This window comes from Alligator mississippiensis, chromosome 14 (assembly GCF_030867095.1).
Source record: "Alligator mississippiensis isolate rAllMis1 chromosome 14, rAllMis1, whole genome shotgun sequence".
Classification (NCBI taxonomy): Eukaryota; Metazoa; Chordata; order Crocodylia; family Alligatoridae; genus Alligator; species Alligator mississippiensis.
The window spans coordinates 36,100,096-36,121,710 of NC_081837.1; the positions used below are offsets into that span (position 1 = coordinate 36,100,096).

The 21,615-nt window shown below is 45.5% G+C and overlaps 1 protein-coding gene across 2 annotated transcripts; it reads right to left on the reverse strand.

The window, feature by feature from the left end:
* Window positions 1-651: 651 nt before the first annotated feature.
* Window positions 652-21,404, reverse strand: MAPK13 (mitogen-activated protein kinase 13). Of its 2 annotated transcripts, XM_006266184.4 has the most exons (12): window positions 21,093-21,402; window positions 13,644-13,773; window positions 13,103-13,161; window positions 12,025-12,133; window positions 10,445-10,474; window positions 10,026-10,073; window positions 8,693-8,807; window positions 7,480-7,551; window positions 6,594-6,673; window positions 5,981-6,059; window positions 3,764-3,940; window positions 652-3,359 (listed from the first exon to the last, which is right to left on the reverse strand). In XM_006266184.4, exons 1-12 carry the CDS (start codon window positions 21,209-21,211, stop codon window positions 3,277-3,279), a joined length of 1,101 nt encoding a protein of 366 aa, XP_006266246.1. In that variant the 5' UTR covers window positions 21,212-21,402; the 3' UTR covers window positions 652-3,276. The 2 variants fall into 2 exon arrangements, with proteins under 2 accessions (XP_006266246.1, XP_059573070.1); XM_059717087.1 differs by lacking the exon at window positions 10,445-10,474 and having other exon boundaries at window positions 21,093-21,404.
* Window positions 21,405-21,615: the final 211 nt, after the last annotated feature.

Sequence of the window (21,615 nt, forward strand, 5' to 3'; positions counted from 1 at the left end):
GCCGGATGGAGCAACTGCAGCTGGCAGGGGGCCTCAGGAGTCAGCCTCCCAGCCCAGGGCTGCTCTAAAGGGGTGCAGTGTGCTGCAGAGGAGCTGGCTGGAGCGTGAGGGTGCTTTAGCATGGGACTAGCTGGCAGGCAGTCCCTGCACTGAAGCACCCTCGTGCCCCAGCCAGCCAGATAAGCATCTACATGTGCGCTGCTGCACATAAAAAAACCCTCTGCAGCAGGATAGTACTTGTATTTACAAGTACTATCCTGCTGCAGAGTTTATTGGTTTTCTGCGCCCTAACAGGGGCGCACATGTAGACGCTGAGATGTTTACTGCACAATTAATAAGTCAACTGCGCAGTAAACATCTCGTGTAGAGTTGCCCAGAGAGTACCAGAACCCTGCAGGCTGTCCTACTGTGTGTGAATCCCTGTCTTGCCCATTTGTGTCCTGCACACTCCCAAATGAGGACTGAAACCAAAATTGCAAACAAGAGACCCACAAAGCATCTGTTTTATATCTGTTTCATGACAGCTCTTGGAATTCTGTCTTTCAACACATTTTTCTCTACCTGAGCTGTTGAAAGAACCTGGCATTTTCTTACCCCATTTAAGCACTGTAATTCATACAGTGGGCAATATATATTGTGACTGCCAAGAAGTGGTTGGCAAACTGAATTTATTTGAATGTATTTATACAAATGAGACATGCTAAATCCTACATGAAGGGAGTCTAAAATAGTTGTAACCGATTCAAGGGAGAAAAATCTTTATACTATCATCTTTTTCATGTGGGATATACCACTTTTTATGCTCTTCTTAATTGCCGTTTTTTAAAAATTCTTGCTGAAAAGGTTCATTCAGGCTAAAACATCTATACAAGATGGACAGTGATCATAGAGAACGGAGAAGGCTTATTTAGTTCATTTCCTTGCTATGCTGGTTGTTCCTCTGATATATTTTCTAGTATTTTGTCCCCAAGTGATGAAGCTTCCTCTTTTTTTACCTGGGAACCTGTCCTTGGTCTCACAAATTTGGTTCTCAAGGGATGCATCTACACAAGACGTTTACTGCTGAGCTGGCTAATTAGCTCCACAGTAAACATCTCAGTGTCTGCACATTCGGCCCTATTAGGCTACAGGAAACTAATAAACTGCAGCAGGATAATACTTGCAAATACAGAGTTTTTTAGTGTGCAGCAGCACACGTGTAGATGCTGACCCAGCAGGCTGGGGCTCAAGGGTGCAGGGATGCCTGTCAGCTAGTCTGGCACAAAAGCATTCTCGTGCCCCAGCCAGCCCCTCCGCAGCACACTAAGCTGGCAGGAGCAGCCCTGGGCTGGCAGGCTGATCTCCAGGGTCCCCTGCCAGCTGGAGCTGCTCCGACCCAGCTCAGTGTGCTGCAGTCTTGGGCACACATTCAAAGGCATGCCTAGGAGTAATAAACTCTGGTGCAGTAAATACCAGAGTTTATTGCTTCCCATGAATTGCATGTGTAGATGTGCCCTGTATTTTGTACTACTGTATTCAGGTTAAACCTCCCTTAGGACTATGTGAAGACCTGGCCCTTAAGAGGGTTGTGGCTCAGCCTCACCTGTGCCTGTTTTAACCCATGTGTCCAGGTACAGGGAATGAAAGTACAAGGGTCTAGGCCAGGCTTGCTTGGAGACAAGGTCAGGCTGTAGTTAGTCAGTGGAAAGACTCTAGGAAGGGATTACCAAATTTAAAAAGACCACCTAAGAGGAATCAGAGAGGAGGCTGAGCACATAAGAAAAGGATCTGGAAAGGATGGATGGAATAGTTCACCTCATAGGGGAAACACAGTAATCTGTTTAAGGTTCCTGTGCTGGGAACCTGAAGAAATGGATGTGCCTTCCCTCTGCACTGCTAGTTTGTTAGGAGGTATAGTTGTCCATGTCAGCATGAGGAACAGGGGACTGATTGGAGCCTATGAAGGTTAGAAGCTGAGCCCAAGAAAAAAGCTAAAGATGGTCATGTAGGAGAGACCCTGAGAGGAGGAATGGGTCAACAAAAGTCTGGGTTGAATATTAGATTGTTTTGGTTTTATTTTTACCTTTGATTTCCAGAAGGGGTGGACTCCTGTGACTAGGCTGGAGGACTACATCATCTCAGCAACTTCTCTGCATTAGAAGTTAGCAGGGAGAGTCAGACATGGCCAAAGCTAAATTGCATAAGTCTCTGACCTATTTAGCAGAATGTCATCATTCCTGGTTCTGTTGCCTTTTGCTCTTCCCCTCCCCAAAATGATTCAGTTTCATTTTGATATTCTATACTGATAACTATTACTGCACTAAAACACTTACCAAAGGATACCTGAACCTGTTCTCTTGCCTGCAATTTTTGTTGCTACATTATAACATTTGACATAGCTAAGACAGTACCTCCATGCTGCCAGCTGCCAACTGCATTTTAACTAGTTAAACATTCATTTTAACACACCGATTCTTGTCACTACATCTGTATAAGGTATTACTTCAAAAACCAAAACATACTTTTATATTGGTTACAAACCAATGTAGTTTATTATAGAATAAGACCATCATTTGATGGAGATACAGTAATTATTCTTGGCAGTGATCTAATACTCTTAAGTTGAAGATGATCTCAGAACATTTTTGAAAATCAGGTTACTTTGATTTAGGTGCTTGCATTTAGGTCTAGCTATCTAAATTAGGAAACCCAGTAATCAAGGGACTCAGAATTAGGGACCGCTTCTTGCCTAAGTTCCCCTGGCAAGTCACTGGCCAAGCTTTCAATAGAGACCAGGAGCCCTGATTTCCTGTGTTCTTCTCTAACCAATGGACCACTGGCTGTTTTCCAGGCTCCTCCTGCCTGATTTCCAGTGATTATCTACAAGGGTCCAAACTGCTTTTTTAGGGGTGCTGAAAAAGAAGTGGGTGGTAAATGGAGGGAACAGTGAGAAGGAACCACTGAAATATCAGAACACTTGAAATCAACTGGAGAGTCAATGGAAAAAAATGTGAATGAGCAGGAAAACCAAGAAGCACCAGGCAAAATTCTCCTATGTAGGTATTTTAAAAGAAGCCATTCATCTTTGGTACTGTTCAATGTTTCAGGTGCAGTTCCCTTCAGTCAGAACAAAGTCCAACACACAGTCAATATCTTTGTGTTCAGGACACACAAAAGATCCAGGTGGCCAGGTATTTCTTGACTTGGATGGGATGTGGTCCAGATCCCAACAGACATCCTCTTTATGATCCAGCATGGGGAGGTTAGCCCCAACTGCAGGTGTTCCAGTGACTGCAGTCATGACAATGACATACCACTCCGCCTCTTGGAGTCCTTCCGGGCAATTGGACTGAAGGAGAGAATCTCAGTGTAAATATGCCCTTCAAAACAAGCAGAATAATAATTGATATGAGTAGCGTGTTACTTGATTTTAGAGGATGCTAAAAAGAATGTGACCTTAAGGGCAGAGCAATGTTGTGCTGAGGACCAGAGTCCAGATATAAGGTTTCAGCATGTGGACACTGAAATGAAGAGAAAAGACAAAATATAGAGACAAAAAGGTTGTTTGGAAAGGTGCAGGCAAACAATATTTTCTACAGGTGCAAAAGCCAAAGCAAAGGACAGAGTGTGGCACTCTGCATTGTCAACATGTGTGCAGGGGACAAGAAGAAGATGGGAGTGACACCTGGCATATTAAGTATGTAGGCAGCTGGGGTTGGGGGGCAGAGACATTAAGACATGGATGGAGTGATGGCAACCCAAAGAAGTTAAATTGCTTGCGTACTTTTCCACTCATCTATTGAAAGCTTCTCACGCTCCAGAGTGTCATCATAGGACTGCTGTGCCTCTGTCTCCTCCTCTGTGTCTCTAAACTGGTCAAAATATGGGTGGGCCAGAGCTTCTGTGGCTGTAAGACGCTTTTCCACATCCAACTGTAACATCTTGTCAAGCAAGTCCACTGCTGCAAAAAGAAAGGCATATTGCTAGATGAATAGAGCAATAATACTGAGGTTAGGATGTCTGGAATGTAAACCCTGAAACAGCATCCAAAAGTCAAATGGGTAGCACTTTCCTAAAATAGGTGTTCCCATCCATGTAGAACATGTAGAAGTGGTAAAATCAATGAATCAGTGGTAGATAGTTGATCCCTCAGGCTGAAGATCTGACTAGGGTGTGACACTGCCACCAAACTAACGGCGCTGTTGAAGCTAAGTGCACTTCAAGAACATAACTAACAAACTAATTTAAAGATAAACTTTTTTTCGGTTTTAATAATTTGCTTCTGACCCCCTCAACTCAAAGTATTATCAACCCAAGTAATCTGTAAAGTAATCTATACTTGGGTTGGCAAACAGGAAGGCAGGAAACTCAGAAATTAACTAGTCTGTCAGACTGGTTTCCTTTTGGGTTTAACTGCTTCATGCCTTTTTTTAAACTTTATTTTCAGTTTGGGAAAGGTTTTTCTTCCCTCATCTATGACCTGCGAGGATAAACAGCTCGTTGGGGGAGAAGCTTCATTTTCAAAATGTACACCATGAAAATATAGTAACCAGGTACATATCAGGATTAGAGCTATACACAGCTAAGAGCTGTGTATATTAGAGATATACACAGCTAAGAGTTCGCTCGTATATTTTCCCTGGTTAAACCTGACTGAAGCAGAAAATGTAATTCTCATTGGTCCCTCTCACAGCTCTCGTTGCTTTGGATCTTAAATCTGAGGGAAAACAGTAGAAAGTGAGCTTGCTTATTTATTTGTTTGACTTAAACGGTACTAATGTGAAAGCACTAGTTTGGCTATAGGCAACTCAAGTCAGAAATGGTTACATTCATTCCACAGGCCGAATGGAGCCCAGAAATCTGCAGTATGATGGGTGATTGTCCTCATTCCAGATGAAGTTGTGACCTGCAGCCTGAAGGAGTATTACATAAAAGTAATACTCTACCAGGCAAGAAGCCATGCTGCTTGACACCAGAGCGAGCATTGTATGCCGAGAGCTGTATATCAATTCTGAAGGGAGGAGCAATCTACTCCATTTAAAACACAGTAAGTATGGTACTGTACCCTTCCCACTATAACCACCACCACTGCTGCCCAGAACAACCCCTCCAAACAAGTGACCTTCAGTTTAGCAAACCTATTAATATCTGAATTTAGGGGAAGAGTTGACTAGACTGGTCCAAGATTGTTTTTCATTCACATGCTTGCATCTATCCTGTGTAAGTCCAGAAACTTCATTTTAATTGTTTCTTATTAAAGAACTTCTTCACGGTAAGGGCGGCCGAAATTTGGAATGGGCTTCCAAGGGAGGTGGTGCTCTCCCCCACCTTGGGGGGTCTTTAGGAGAAGGCTAGATAGGCATCTGGCTGGGGTCATCTGACCCCAGCACTCTTTCCTGCCCAGGCAGGGGGTCAGACTTGATGATCTGTTGAAGTCTCTTCTGACCCTAGCTTCTATGAATCTATTATAAAACTACATTCTGTAGACTGCAGGAAAAAGTGAGCTCAAACAAGACATTACAGGATTCTGCAAAATGACTCGTGTTTTGTGCTTAGCACAAACCCCCACTCTCCCTCCCAAGACCTACAGATCCGAGAAACATTTGCTATTAACATTGACTTTACAGTCATGGCAAAAATTCCGGGAAATATTTGCTTTTTAAAAAGTGCCCAAAGTTATGGGGCATGTTATTTTAAGCAAAAACCAAATACAAAAGGCAAGCATAGCAGAAACATGCTATTTTAATGCCACTAAAGAATCATTTTTTCCACTTAATGACTAAATACCTTCAGCCCCCTGACAAAAGCTAGTGACTGAGAGAGGCATCACTGGTTCCCTGTAAGAGGTATGGGCAGCAGAGCAGCAAGCAGTTAGATGACAGGGAGCTTTAGAAAGGGGAGGGGGAAGCAGAAGTCACAGCAAACCCTCAGGAGAAACAACCTGCTTTAGTTATCACAGAATGAAGGTGGCATGAGAGAAAGTGGCATGAAGATGACTTACCCAGAGGATTGACTTTCGGGAAAAGCCGAAACAAATCCATTTTAGGTATCTTAGGGAGGGACTGGATATAACTTTTTGCCTGAAAGAGAGGTGGAAAAAACAGTCTGCAGTCTTTCTGAATTGGACAATTGCGAAGGCACACTAGAAAAGTTTACCAGGTCTGTGTCTAAGGGAGCAGTGTCTCAGGCTCCACACTTCCTTGGCCTGTTTCTCGTGAAGAGCTGCTCTCGCACACCGGTGAGCCCCACAACAACCCAAGGGGATACAGAAAGAACCTAGGCTTGAAGATGACTGAGGTGAGGTGGCAACAAATAAAATTAAGAAATGATTTGTCCAAGGTCACACAATGAATCAACATCAGGTGCAGAACCATGGAGTCCTGACCTTCAGTCCCTGCTCCACACCTGTCCTCTCCAGGAGCACCTCCTGGCAAAGGGGGAACTCTTCCCGCATCTCAGGAGAATGGGTAATGTTGCTGCATGATTAGAAAGGGTTCTGTTACTAACTGCACCCATGCACATTGCAAAGACATTGTGGTACCAACTTATCTTTCCATAGCTTCCCCAGCAATGCCTTCAGCAATAAAGCACTGGTCCTGTGCATTTTTTCTTACCGCTTTGTCCTCCAGTTTCTCCACAAATTCCTCTCCTGGGTGCCCTGTTACTTTCAGGATCTGAGTCAGCTGATCTAGATCTGGCAGGCTGAGTTAAAGGTTGAACACTTTGTAGCAAATCCTGGACCCAGTTATCAGCCCAAGTGCACAGGCTGGGAAAATTGGTGAGGATTAAGGAGGCTGAGGGCTAGTCTACATTACAAAAATTTGCAGCTATAGCTGCACTGGTATAGCCCACTAGTTAAGGCATGACTTATACTGGCAAAAGGAGTTATATTCTGATATACCTAACCACATTCACAATTTACTTAAGCTGTATCAGCAAAAGGACTCTGACTGGTACAAGTTGCATCTAGATGGCGGGTTGTCCAGCAGTTAGGGGTGCCTGGTACGTTGTTTCTTTCCCACTGTTTTGATGGCAACATAGCTGATAAAACTTTGTATACAGACCTGGCCTGAATTTAGTTCCTACTGGCTCTGTTTCTACTAAAGCAGTCAGGGCTGCAGTACCCCCAAATCAGTGGCAATCTCTTGCTGCAAGATTTTGGAATGGAGCATTTGGGTTCACAAGGCTTGCGCCAACCCCTCCATCTTTGGGTGCCAGCAGTCCCCACAGAGCTGTGTTGTGCCATTTGATTTCCCCCCTCCTATCTTGCTTTGTTTCCCCCCACATAAGAGAACCCACTGAGCCTACTGTGTTCAGGGACATCATGCCTGCCATAGGACACAGGACAGGATTTATCTTTTTAGTAAGCCACATTTGCACTTCTTTCCCCTGGTACCTCCACCCTTGCATACTTGGAGCAGCACATTTGCATGTAGCCAGAGCATCTCCATTGGTTGTTCCCCAGGTTTCCAATTCATCTGCAGCACTTTGAAAGGATACAATCTTTTCCTTTAAACAGTGTTTTCCCAGTCAGCATTTCTGCCATGATACATCCGACAGACCAGATGTCCACTATTCGGGGAGAGGCAGAGAGGAACGTGAGAAAGAATGAAGCAGGGTTAGGGAAGAAATAGTTGCAACTGAGGTCTTTTGCTTCTGAGGACCACAACCCTTGCTGATTTATTTAGCCGTTAGTTTGAGTTGCTAAGAGGAGCATGGTATCTGAGTGGCGGAAGGTGTTTTGCTACAGGTTTGGTGCACTGAGTTCAAGCTAGACTTATGTCAAAGGCTGCCATCTTTTTAATCCAGCTATAAATGGGGACCTGGTGAGAACCAAAGGTAGCTGGATGTGATGCCAGCCACATCACCCCTTTGTCTGCCTTTGGCTATGAAACTGGTATGCCTTCTCCATGCTAGCCAAATAGGTTGTCAAGTTCTGATGGACCTTCCTTGTTCTTATTCCTACCCTTGGTCCTCACAGGCCATGTCCAGACAAGCATGGGCATTTGTTTCTCTAGGAACAAGTAGCAGCTGCACACCTTATGCCACTGCTACTTGTCCCCAGGGAACACCTGTGCCACACGTGCTCTGGCGTGCAGCAGGTTACCCAGGGTGGGGTAGGGGAGGCTGGGGCCAGCAACCGTGCTGGCCCCTGCAACCTGACCAAGGGTCATGGGGGCCTTGGGGAGCTGCAGGCACAGCACTTCTGTAGCTGGGAGCCTGGCCAGCAGCTGAAGCATGACTCAAGCTGGCCAGGCTCTGGTTTTGGATCTGCATGCACTGCTGCCATATGTGCCACCCTGCTTTTTTAGCAGGGTGGCTTTTTTGACTCCAGGATCTCCTGGGGTCAACCCCCCGCTCTCCCACGCCTCAAGGTAACAGCACAGGGAATGCCTGCATGTGCGGTGTGTGGTGCCGCAGACCTGTCTGCAGTGCCACATACCTCACGTCCACGCTCGTCTGGACACGGCCACATGTTCCTTTTGGGCTACCTTTGAATTCAGCTGTACCAAAGGCAAAAGCTTTGGGCAACAGTCCAGCTGAGACTGTCTCCTAGCAGGGAGCTTCATAACTGCTATGGAAGATACGTTGATGAGGAGGAATTAAAAACACTTAATCGGGAGATGGAGGATTGTGTGAGATTGCTCCCAGCCCTCAAGTGGGGTCCCAGTGCTGATTCCCAGACAGCCACAACTGAAGTGATTTAACTCACCAGTCTGATTGTAATGCATCCAGTTCAGAATGACTTCTGGTGCTCTGTACCAACGTGTCACCACATATCCCGTCATTTCAGAATCTGCATGTCTTGCCAAGCCAAAATCCAAGATCTACAGCTCAGCAAAGGAGGAGCGAGACAGGGGGAGTGGGGAAAAGGGAAAGAAAAATCGCACAGTTGTGCGTGAATCTATTTCCATGAGTAAAGAAAGTGGATCCAATCAGATAGTAATGCAACTGTAACTGCCTTGGCGACACGCAGGGTATAGTTCAGCGAGATAACAGGTTTGTCTTAATTCTACTGGGAATTATAAGTAGGCTGTAAAACTAGGTGTTGCCTCAAGGGAGTACGCAGCATGTAAGGTCTGAAAGATCACTGCCTTTCTTGAACCACTGCCTTTCTTTTTGTTCACAGGACTCCCCCGTGCCCTGCATGCTCAAGCATCTTGGGGGCCAGTGACAACATATCTAGCTTGTTGACAACAGGTGGCCTCTTCCTCCAAATGGAGCTGAACATGGTTTGACCTGACTTGACCCTTGGAGTAGATGGGGCCAAGTCACTTTAACACTCATTACACAAAGCATGCCAGACTTTCAATCCACCAGGGCTCTAACAAGTCCTTTGTAACAGGTGTTGAAAATGCCTTTGTCCACAATTGTAACCAGTCTGTTTCAGCCCTAGTTGATGGAAGTTGAGAAAGAACTGTGGTTGACCGTAGTTACCATCTACAGGTCATTTTCCTGGTATATAAGTAACCGTAAGGCACCGAATGCATTTAGCAAGTCACTGAACTTCAGCATAGTTCAAGTTTCCCTTGCCAACCACGGGGGTTAGGTTCCTGAAAGTTACTGTGGTTGGCAAAACCGGCAGGGCTGGGGAAGCAGGGGCTGTGGGTGTGCGGTGAGGGGCACCAGCAAGCCTGTAGGGGCTGTAGGGGGGAGTGCAAGGCATGAGCAGGGCCAGGGAGGCCATGGGGGGTATTTTCAGACTGTACCCCACCTTCTCTGAAGCATGGATACTCAAAACTGTGGTTGGCGAGGGAAACCTGTAGTAACTACACCATGGCAGGATGTTCACTCCAAGCCCAGGCCCTCATTTAAAATGGTACACATGTTTATGTGTAACTTTAACCACAGGAGTTCATTGAGCACCAAGTATATTAAGCTCTGACTTCAACTGCCATGTACTTAAATGCACTGAATCGGGCCTCAGTATGTAATAGGAGCCCCAAAGATGCATTAATGCCAGGATTCATGCACTTGGAGCAGTTCACCACTTATCCGATATGCTACATTTCTCACAGGCTGGAAAGTGGCACCTTTATTCTTACCTTTAGTTCACAGTCTTCATTCACAGCCAGATTGCCTGGCTTTAGGTCCTAAGACAGACAAAATCAGAATAGTCAGAACACGTTGGATTGCAACTCAGTACCCAAGATACCAATGTGATAAGTTCAGCACCCATATAAATTACAAGGACCTTTCTTTCCTGGAGCACTTTCATTTAAGGAGTGTCACAAAATGTAACATTTTATCGAAATATTGCTGAGATATTAGAGCAAAGCCAGGCGTACATAAGGCAGGAGGGAATAAAATGAGACAGCCAAAGAGAAGGGGGTTTTAGTCTAGGGAGTACTTAGGGAGGCAAAGACAATGTTCAGGGACCCGGCAGAAGCTGTTAACTTTATGGCTGAGTTGTGGTTCTCTCTGAACGGAAATAAAATTAGAGTAATGAAGCACAGGGACTTACCCTGTGAATGATTCCAGCAGAATGAATATACTGCAATAAAAAGGGAAGCCACAGTGTGATCACCAGCCAATAAATCTTTCCTTTCCCCAAAGGAGAAACACATGTTACAAGCAGGAGTCTGCCTGCTGAGACCAAAACAACTTGAATTCTTCCTCTCCAAGACCCGTGCCCTCAATCCTGTGACTTTACTGTACAGATCACAACTATGGAGGAAAAACAACTGCTGCTAAAAGATAAATGGCAAGCTAAAATGGTAGCTAAAACCTATTCCATATATTAAATTCCTCATAATAGGTGTAATTATAATACTGCCCTGAAGAAGAGGCATATGTGGTCTGGAGTGAAAGGTGTTTAAATCGGTTATAGACATTCAGCCTCAAACTTCTCAACTGGCTAGGTGGAGTCCTGAATGAGCAGGAGTGTGAGCACAGGGAAGTCTTTGGTTCTTCTGGATTATTTAGGAGGTGGACTCGAGCACCCAGCACACATGATTGGGACCCAAAATACAGGTTCTAACCAGACTCTTCACAGATGTGCTACATGACTTTTGGGAAATTGCTTAATTTCTACATAGATTTTTCCCAGCTCTAAACTGGAAATAATAACGACCTGGAGAAAGATGTTATGAAGTTAATTCACTAATGCTTCTAAAGTGCTGTTAGAGCTTCAGATGAAAGTCCTATAGTGGGATGTATTCATATAATATCTCAACATTTCAGTGGTTAAAAAAGTGATTTCCAGACAGGGTACTATAGCAACCTAGGTTGCCACGAGATCCTTTTAAGGATGCCGTGAGGTTCCACGCAATATTATGTGTACAAACACATACATTATTCCCAAGAAAAACCTAGAGGGTTCAGACAAGTGCAGATGTGTGGTATGTAACACCACAGATCCATCTGCAGTGCCACATACCATATGTGCCACATATGTTGGTATTCCCCGTGCTGCTACTTTGCAGTGCAGGGGGTGTTTTTCGCCCTGGGAAAAACCAGGGCGGCACATCTGGCAGCAGCACATGTTGCCCAAAACCAGAGCCTGGCCAGCTGGAGCCAAGCTCTGGCTGCTGGCCAGGCTCTTTGCTGAAGGAGCACCGTGGCTGCTGCTCCTGGAGGCTCCCAGGACCTGTCAGTCTCAGTTGGCATAGAATAACTGAGAGAATGATTGCATCTCTCTTCTCCAAAAGGCGAGTAAAGGAGGGAGTCAACAGAAGCTGCATTTGCTAATAAGCCTCTTGCCACCCTGCAGAGTTTTGCTAAGCCCCTCGCATTTCAGCCAACTGAACAAAGCAAATCAATTGCCCTCATAGAAAGAAATTGCATGACCGGTACCATGTAAAGACTAAAGCTGTTTTATTGCCGGGTGCTAGATCCAGATTAGTTTAGTAAGAAAAGTGGGGATTAGTTTAGTTTTTTCAGTGGGTAAACTTAGAGGTACTGCTTTTGTAAGGATGATGGGCCATCAGGTATTTTGCCCACAATCTAATGGCCCACTCAAGGGTGATACAGAGTATGGACTTTTCTTAAAAGAGGTGGTGATTCACCCCAATCCTTACTTTTAGCTCTTCCATACCCACCTACCTTCAACCCTTTCAGCATTTGATAGACCAGGTACTGGATTTTTTCATCACTGAACTCATGTCCCATGATCTTTTGTAAGTCTGTCCGCATGTATGGCATCACCAGGTAGCTAAAAGGCAGTAAGACAAGTCCCTCAGTCTAGGAGAAAAACATAGGAAGCCATGCTAGCCTTGTTCTCACTATGAAGATAAGACCAGTTGCTGCATGTGTGTAACTGTGTTACTAAGACAACTATTGAGGATCTTAGAGTTGTTACCTGTTCCATTAATTTACTTTTAGCACACTCCTAAGCTTGGAATATCATCTCCACTCACTGTACTCTAGTTTTCATAGGGTATAAAGTTCAAATGAAAGCAATGCCAGACTTCTAAGGTCTTGATTCAGTTGACTGAGAGCTCAGCGATGTGCACATCCAGACAGTTCTGCACTACCTACTGTCCGGAGTTTCTTAATATTTTTAAAGGGGGTCTTTCAAAACTGCTGTCTTGGCTTCCAAATTTATCCCCACACCATACCATATTCCTTCTGCTTGCCGCTTTTTGCAGCTTAATCTTAAGGCTTGGATGATGAAGTATTAAAAGGTAGGCACATTAACATTTTTTCAAGGACTTGAGCAGGGTGGAATAGGATCACACTGAAGTGTTAATAGGTAGATTAGAATCTGACCCTTTCCGTTCTAATAGCCTGCGTTCTGATCCATAACATTCTTCCTTTATTGTGATTTTTAATACACCAGCATCACAAAATCACTGCTCTAACGCATGTAATTCTTTCTTACGAACATTACGTGCCTATCACCATTATATCTTGCTATTTCAATTATAAGAAATGACATGCATGAGCTGCTTAGGTTTCCCTTAGTGATTTTAGTAACTAGATCTGTTCTGTGCTTTTGACCTTCCTTGTATAGACTTATTTAGGAATCTCTGGCTTCAGATGGGCCTCTTTTTAATCAGTTCATGTCCTTGTGGTTCAGGATGGCACGCTATTCTTCCTTCAAGTGTATGTCTGCAGTTGTCCTGGACAATGACTGAACATAATGGAATTCAAAACACTTGGAAAAAAGCCACAAACTTACAAGTCTTGGAATCCACTGAAAGAGGTGGCTGAAGTGAAGACATCAAGCAACCCAATGACCTGCAGGACAAGTGAGGTCAACATGTAAGCCTAGAAAACACACATATAGGAGGACAGGCATCCTCTGTATCAGACCTCAGTTCAAGAGTCGAATGTCAGTGACGGTTTAGGATTCCAAGTGAGGAATTTAGAAATTCTTTAATAAGTCTTAGGGTTGATTCCCTTCTTACAGGCATCTTAAGGAGCCCATCGCAAGTCCAACCCCATTGCAGGAGCAGTGCTTGGGTGACAAGAACCCTAGACTGAACAACCACAGCAAATGCATGGTCCTCCAGATTCAAAAGAGGACGCTCTCACAGGTGAGCTTGATGCCCATTAGCAGGAAAACCTCGTCTGGCTCCAGCTTTTGGAACACTATCGGGGTTTTTCTTCTTGGGGTCACTCTTCATCTTTGGGCAAAGCAACGATTCAAATGTTGAGAACCTCGGGAGCTGCTCCTTGAGGTCCCCTTTCTGGGTAAATGCAGAGCAGTGGGTACTCACATTCTCGTGTTGCATGTGTTTCAGCAGCATGAGCTCTCTGTACGCTCTCTTGGCAAAGATCTCAGACTGGAATGGGCGGCTCAGCTTCTTGATGGCCACTTTCTCGCCTGTTTTCTTATCTATGGCTGAACTGTGGCAAACATAGAAATGGTTCTAACTCACCGGTTCCAATATATTCTGCGATGTCAAGTCACCTAACAAGGAAGCATGGATTCTGGAAGCTGGAGCTATAAGGAGGAGGGGTGTTTTCCCTCCCTCTTTCCACTGTGTACACAAATGTGTAGCTGGGCCTGCATATGCTAGCACTGTACTTCACTTCCTTCTGCAGCATTGCTGGCAGAAACAGCCCTTAACTTTCTAATCTGTAACACAGAGACACTGATAACACCTGCCTACCTTAGGGTTGGATGAAGGCAGAGCAGGATGTCAACTTAAAGACTAACTGGTTCAGAAATGCATAACGTAGTTCATCTATGAAAGCTTGCATCTCTCTGAACCAGTTAGTCACTAAGGTGCCACCCTGCCCTGCCTTCTACCTAACTTCAGACTAATGTGGCTAACTACCTCTTTACTTAAGGTGGGATAAGAGTAACTATACATGGAAGAACTTATATGGGATGTGGTGGGTATTCTTTCACTTTAAGTGGGACCAGGCCACCTTTCTAAGTGGTATTCTCTAACGCAAACCAAAGTTACAAACTTGATGCAGCTGTTACTGTATGGTAGTATCTGGCCTTTATCTATGAATTAATGTTTGTAAAGTGTTCTGAACAGGAAAAGTGTTGTTTTAGGTGTTTAGAACTGGGGAGAAATGCACTTTTGTAGGGAGTGAATAGTACTTAGCACCTGAGTGCTTTTCCTGTTCAAAGCACTTTCTAAATGTCAACATACCTATAAGGAAGGAATTGTCTCTGGTTTAAAGATATAGCCATGGAAGCAGCAAGGGATAGAAACCGAGGTGTTATCACAACCAGGATTAGAACTGGAGTTCCAGGGTTTGGTCCCATGCTTTGAAGATAACGAGCCCCCAAGTCACAGCCCCCCCAGTAGCTCCTGAGTCCCGACTATCACCCACAGGAGGTGGCAGCTGCTACAGCTGAAGCTAAGTGCAGAGCCCGGCTTCCCCACACACCCGCCGTCCCTCCGTCCCTTCCCCCACGGGCAGCACTGCCAGAGCGTAGCCCATGGTGGGAGTGGGATGCAGGCTGCCCGCTGCAGGCTTGGAGCTCCCCACCCTGATGCCTTGCCCCCCGGGGGCTCCACAGGCCAATGGGAAGGACCTGGCTTGGGAGGGAAGGAGCACCACGCTGCCATGGCTGCCAAGCTGAGGCTCCCCCTGCTCACCCAGCAGCAGCGTGGGCACAACTCCACACTGGTGCCATGCCTCACCTTGGTGGCCATGCTGGTGCAGCACTCCCTCCCACAGTTGGTCCTACCCGCTAGGCCGCAGAGGCAGCTCCTGCCCAGAGCTGGGAAAGTCCAGCTTCAGCCCCACACCCTGCTATGGGTACAGAAATCTTAGGGGGCACATTTATTGCGGCCCCATCTGCCGATGTTGTGATCCCATTTGCGGTTGCGACCCATAACACACAGTTTGGGAACCAGTGTGTTAAGGTGACACTCCCGTTCCTTTATGAAGCCCTTTGGCAGAATTGCAAAGAAGTTGGGCATTAGATTTAACCAGCAAGTGGACAAAGAGAACAAGCCACCAGGCTTCTTTCAGAGATTGCTGTAATTGTTTGGATTCTTCCCAGGCTTTCTCAAGATATAGGACCTTGCAGAGGAGTCTCTCTACTGAGCATCATGAGGCAGTTCAGCTAAGCTAACCCACTCTTGACCTCTGGGAAAGGTTACCTGTATGTTAAGGCTGACAGCTTCCAGCTGCTAACTGAAGGGAGAGGAGGGAAGGACTTTCTGGAGCAAACCTCTCTGTTGGGTTGACACTCCCCACTGCTTTGGAATTCCTTATCTCAGCTTGTGAGAAACTTGCAGGTTGTAAATCAATATGTATTTTCTGCTGTGGCTGCTAATGGAGCAGCCCATGGGAAGCTTAATGTTATCACTCTGCACATTTCATCCCAAAGCCAGTTTCTGTCTATGAACAGAGCCCCCCTATTGTTTTTTGAAGAGAAGGATGATTTCCCCAGTGCTCCCATTCGCTCACTCTAATGGGTTCCAGCCCTGGCACTTTCCTTTGCATCTTAGTAGATCCACAATTTTGAGGGATGGTTGGAAGAAACTGCTATGGAAATTAGCTGGGAGTATAAAATGCAGTAATTGCTCTATAACTAATGGTTCAGACAAACAGTGTTTTTCCAGGATTTTGGCAGACTCGCAAAGCAGTCAGTTGGATTTTCAATCAGGCTGCTAATGTCTGGGGCCGGCTCTTGATGCATCTGCTAATTTTAAATGGCTCTCAGTCATGATATGTTCTGACTTCTTCGGGAAGCAAGAGTGATAAAACAAGATGCCCTGGTGGCAACAGGCAAATAGCAACACTTCTTAAGAACACAGGCAATCAGAAAAAATACGGGGTTATGTTGAGTTTATGGATGTGTGTGTGGCCTCCTCCTGTGCCTGTCTCCTCTGTCCAGTGCTGGCTTTCATTACAGAAGAGGTACCTGCAAAGGTATTTAGGACCTTAAAGATGCAGTCCAGCATTGCATAAGTCCCTCTAAATGCCTATCAGCACATTTGGGTGCCTCAACATTATTGTAAATCTGGATCTAAATCTTTCTCATCAGACAAATACATAAATAGTGGTTGGAGACTGAAGTTAGCAGTAGGTGCATTTTTCTTATATAGAAAGGAAGCTGAGATGTAAGACTTCAAGCTGACTTTGCTAGACAGTCCAAATATATCATCTAGCTGCAGAGGCAAAGCATCTGTAACTGGGAAGAAACTGAACAAAAATTGTCTTTAAAAATGCTGTACCTGGAGAGTTAGATGACATCTTTGGCTGGTTTTACTGATGTTTGATAATAGGGAGCATTGGAATTTCTAGGTCAGTATCACTTCCCATTTGTTTTACCTTGGAAAGGAGCTTGTCAAATTTATCTTCATTTTGATGTAAAGATCTGTTGCATCAAAGCTCAGTTACACCCCTTAGCTTGCTTGTTAACCACAAGTAGGTCAGACTTATCTGGTTTGGACTCGAGAACGCTACTTTGTCTTGCATGCATATATTTAGTGATATAACAACTCTGTTCTGTAAAGAAAAGCAGGGAGGAGAATATTTACAAACCCTCTGGTTTCTTGACAAGTGCCCTAGACACTCAGCTATTTGGGCATAAAATGCTGGGGGTCTTTGTCCTGCTAGTGATGGGGTTTGGTCAACTCCATTTTTGGGTCCTGTCACAACCCAAACCCATACATTTGCAGAAGCATAGTAGCTTAATCAACCTTTTGCTGTGTTTCATCCAAGACTCAGCTGGGCTTTGTAAACCAAAGGAAGTCCTTTTTGACATTGCAAGTACCGTCAGCAAAAATGTGTTCCATTTCTCCGTTGTCTGTTTCCTGTGCAATGAGACTTGTGAAACTTTGAATGATTGGTGCCTTACATGAGTGTCGGTCCTCACCCTGTGCACGCTGTATCAGATATGTTCAATAGTTTAGTCTGTGAGCCGTGCATTTTTTAAACTAAATTAGACTTTCACTCAAGCTACACTGTATTTGTTGTCTAAACTTTATCTAGTCAGTCTCTAATAGAACTGCTGCCATTGAATTGAAAGGGTGTCCCGCAGAATCCTTCAGCCTATATGGCTGGGTCCAGATGAGCGCAGACGTGCAGTATGTGCAGTGCCGGGTGGGCAACAGGGTGACCGTCCTGGGCATCAAAGCAAAGGGGTGCAAACAGGCGCTGCCCAGCCTGAGCAGGGTGCAGGACAGAGCCTCAAGCAGCTCATTTGGGGGGTCATGGGGCCAGGGGAAGGGTGGCTCCCACCACTGCATGTACTCCCAGGCAAACATGGGGGGTCATGTGCCCCCCAGATCTGCGCACAGGGCAAGGGCGGGCTGCCACTGTGGGCTTTGCCCTGAGCACCAAACTCTGCTGCTGTGGCACCGAGTATATGGTGCTGCAGGCTCTTCTACGGTGCCACACACCACACATGCAGAAGAACAAGGGGTTTTTTGTGATCCTGGGGTAAAAAAAAAAAACACTGAAAAAAAGCGGGGCAGCGCATGTGGCGGCAGTGCGTGCTGCCCAAAACCAGAGCCTGGCTGGCCGGAGCCACACTCCAGCTACCAGCCAGGCTTCCTGCCATGGCTGCAGCCCCAGGAGGCCCCCAGGACTCCAAATAAGACTGCTGGGGCCAGCACGTTTGCTGGCCCCAGCCTCCCCTCCCCCACCTGCGGGAACCTGCCGCATGCCAGAGCACGTGTGGCATGGGCATTCCCTGGGGACAAACAGCAGTGGCACAAGGTCCCCAGCGAAACAAACACCCACGCTCGCCTGGACGCACCCCATGGTTTTATATGGACTCTTTCTGTTCTTGTCCATCTCATTACAGTTCATTTAATTGGCTTGAATACAAGTATCAGCACCTCCAGAAAGTTCTTGGTCAGCTCGGCTTGCAAGATGGTTCTGCTCTAGTGTCAAAACATGTCATGGCTTTTATGGAACTTGAGCTTTTTCATGAGAGTCACCAACTCATCACATTTCCCAAACACTTAATACTTGCAGAAAAGAATCGGACGTACATCTGAGCAAGAATCACTCACTCTAAGGTGCTCTTGGTGAAGAAATTATTCCTTTGCAGTTTAGCATTTGATGGAGTGAGGCAAAACATTGTTACCATCTGATACTCATTTATGCAGCAGAACCTGTCTCTTTCACATGAAGGAGTTTCATGTTCATGAATTAATGTCTCTTAAGATAGCACCAATTCATGCATTGAGAGTGCAAGCTCATCATTTGATGGCAGAATTTTGATTCATTTGCAGATGGAGTGAAGGTAAAAAGTATGTTGAAATAAATAAATGAGCTGGAATCAGTACTGAAGAGGGGATGACAGGAGAAAAACCTCTTGTGATGATGAAAGGTAAGCCTTGCCTAGTACTTCTAGCCAGACTTCAGCAGATGTCTTTTGCGGAGCTGCTACTCTGGGGGAGTAAGAAGGATAAGGGAGGACTGAATGGATCACATATTTAAATATTTCCCAAGGCTACTTTCTTATTCTTAGAGTTAATTTGTCCTTCGTGCAGTAGCTTCTGCCCTGTGAAACTGGTAGTTAACCCCTCTGTCCACAAACCTGTCAACATGGGAAAGTCTTTCTGATATAATTTTAGTATTTTCTGTATTACGTTCACACTTGACTTCAGGTTGTATTTACTGTCAATCCAGTTGAAATGAAAGGGGGTGGGAACCAGTTAGCCGGATAACCAGTGTGAACTATAGCTTCTGGTGCATCTGGTGTTGGGTACGTTAGACAACTTTCTTTGCTGTGTTCTTTCAAACAAAGGTTCTGCAGATTTCAAGTACCAGAAGGAGGGAGTAAAAGTGATCCCTACTAGACCTGTCGCTGCTGGGATGACAATATTTATTTGTCAAGAGTCCCAAGACCAATTTCTAATAAATTGCTCCATTTTTTTTCCATTTTAAACATCTGGAAGAACACAGAGAAGCTGTTCCAAGAGCACTGTACATCAATACTGTAGAAAGAAACATCCCAGTGGTTCCCAGCAGAGGACAGCAAATCCTAACTCCATACATTTCCATTCATGCTTCCCCCAGGAATTGAACACCAAAATTGAGCCTATAGTATACAGCATTCATTGAACAGGTAATTGTGATACCACTTGACTTACTCACCTGTATCTAGCTCCCTTGTCTGGGAATTTCTACAGTAGCTGAGAACCTTTCTTTAAAAGCGACCAGCATAGTATTTCTTTCATTTGTGTTTTGATTTCTTTATGATGCGTAAGGAACCCTCCAACAGATGTATCCCTCTCTCCTTCCCTCTCCCATCCCCTCTATCTTTAAAACCTTCACAAAGATCCAAAATGTCAAGCCAGACCTTTCCTGTCTAGCTAGAGGTCTTCTTAGCGTGTCGTGGAGATATACAATTTCTAATATGAGAAATGAGGAGCAGAAGCAACCCTTCCAGTGTATCTGTACATGCCATAAAGAAGTGAACACCAATGCACAACCTCATATCCAGTGGCCCTGGGATGCGAAGCAAGGGTGTTTCATAATCCTTGTTCTGATAACTGAGGAACATTTCTGCAGAATACCTAGAACAGGGAATAATTCTCTTCCCTTCATGGCATGGGACACAGGATAAAGTTTACATCCACATGGAAATCAGTGGAGTTGTATTAGATTTACAGCAGTGTAACTGAGCAGAATCCAACCATACACATTCACATGTGTCACGGCTGCTTGTGTTCAGCCAATTTGACTAATAGTGCCTGAAATGCTCTTTGTCCGGTCTTATTCATTCAGTCTGAGAACTCATCATCAGTAGATTCCAGGGTGTCACTGATGAGGGATTGCATTAATATTACATAACTTAGCTTGCTAGATATTAAATTAGCATAGAAATGTTGAGCTGGAAGGGACTTCAAGAAGTTTTCTTATTTCAACCTCTGGTCTGAGTTAGGATCAAATGTCCCTAGACCAGGGGTGGGCAATTATTTCAGGCAGAGGGCCGTTTACTGAGTTTTGGCAAGCCATCGAGGGCCACATGACAGGCAGCCAGAGGCAGATAAATATTCATTTTCAAAAATTTTTAGGGGCTCCGCAGGCCGGATAGTATGGCCTGGCAGGCCGCATCCGGCCCACATTTTGCCCACCTCTGCCCTAGATCATCCTGAATAGATGTTTGTCCTCATCTTGAAGACCTCCAGCAAAGGGGATTCCACCACCTCTCCAGGTCACCTGTCCCAATGCTTAAATATCCCTACAGTTAGAAACTTTTCCTAATATCCAACTTAACCCTTCTGTGTTGCGTCATCAGCAGAGACCCTTTCCCGTTGGAGAACGAGACACAGTCTGTGCGAGTCTCCAAATCCTTTTTGGGAAAAGAGTATCACTGCTGGAAACACTCTTTTGCCTTCTGGCACTATTAGCCCTGCCTTATTTGTATCCTAGTCACTGCTAAGAGAAGGGAAAGAGAGGGGCTGAACAAGTCAAGTCAAGAGACTCTATTCCCTGTCGTCTGGGGTAATCCCAGCAGAAAGCGTACTGATTGTGTAACAGGGAGGCCCAGCTCTTCAGGCAGTAAATGCCCTAACATGCAAACTAACAGCTGCTCAACCTGGAAGTCAAAGAAGTTACAACAGCCATCTTCTTCGCCTAACATGCAGACGTATTTCACAATGGTGGAGCAGAAGGAGGCACCTCCCTTGTTTTCTTCCCATAAGCCCATGCTTTAAGCTCTGACCACCCTGTTCTTTCCCTCCCACTTGCCAGGACCCTTGGAGAAAGGAAAAACGAGACCCACTCACCAGACAGAGCCATAAGCCCCAGATCCCACGGGGATGATGGACATGTATCTTCTGGGCAGCTCCCAGACAGTTTTGTTTACTTCCTGTCTGTAGAACCCTTTTCTCTTTGACATGTTCATGGTCTCCTGGGTCCTGGAGTGACGTCCCCCCAGCGCACAGGACTATACTGATGCTTCTGGGGGGGGACGAGGGGGAGGCGAAATTCCCTAATTGTTCCTTTCGCCTGGGAGGACAGTCCTGGACAGTTTCCTTCTTGAGTTTCAACTGCCCTGTGCAGGATGGGATGTCCCTCCTCTCTCCGCCCCCACATCAGCCCAGTGACGAGGCATCAGGTTTCACAGACACACCTCTACCTCGTACAGGTACTTGTGGGACCTCCCTACAGTAGGGAGGAGCACAGTCCTCCAGGCTGGACACACCTCTATCTCATGCAGCACTTCCGAGTCCTCTCCTGTCCAAGGAGTTAAGCAGCAGGTGGCAGGTGCCTGCAAAATGTGGAACCGGAAGCTGTTCTTCACACCAG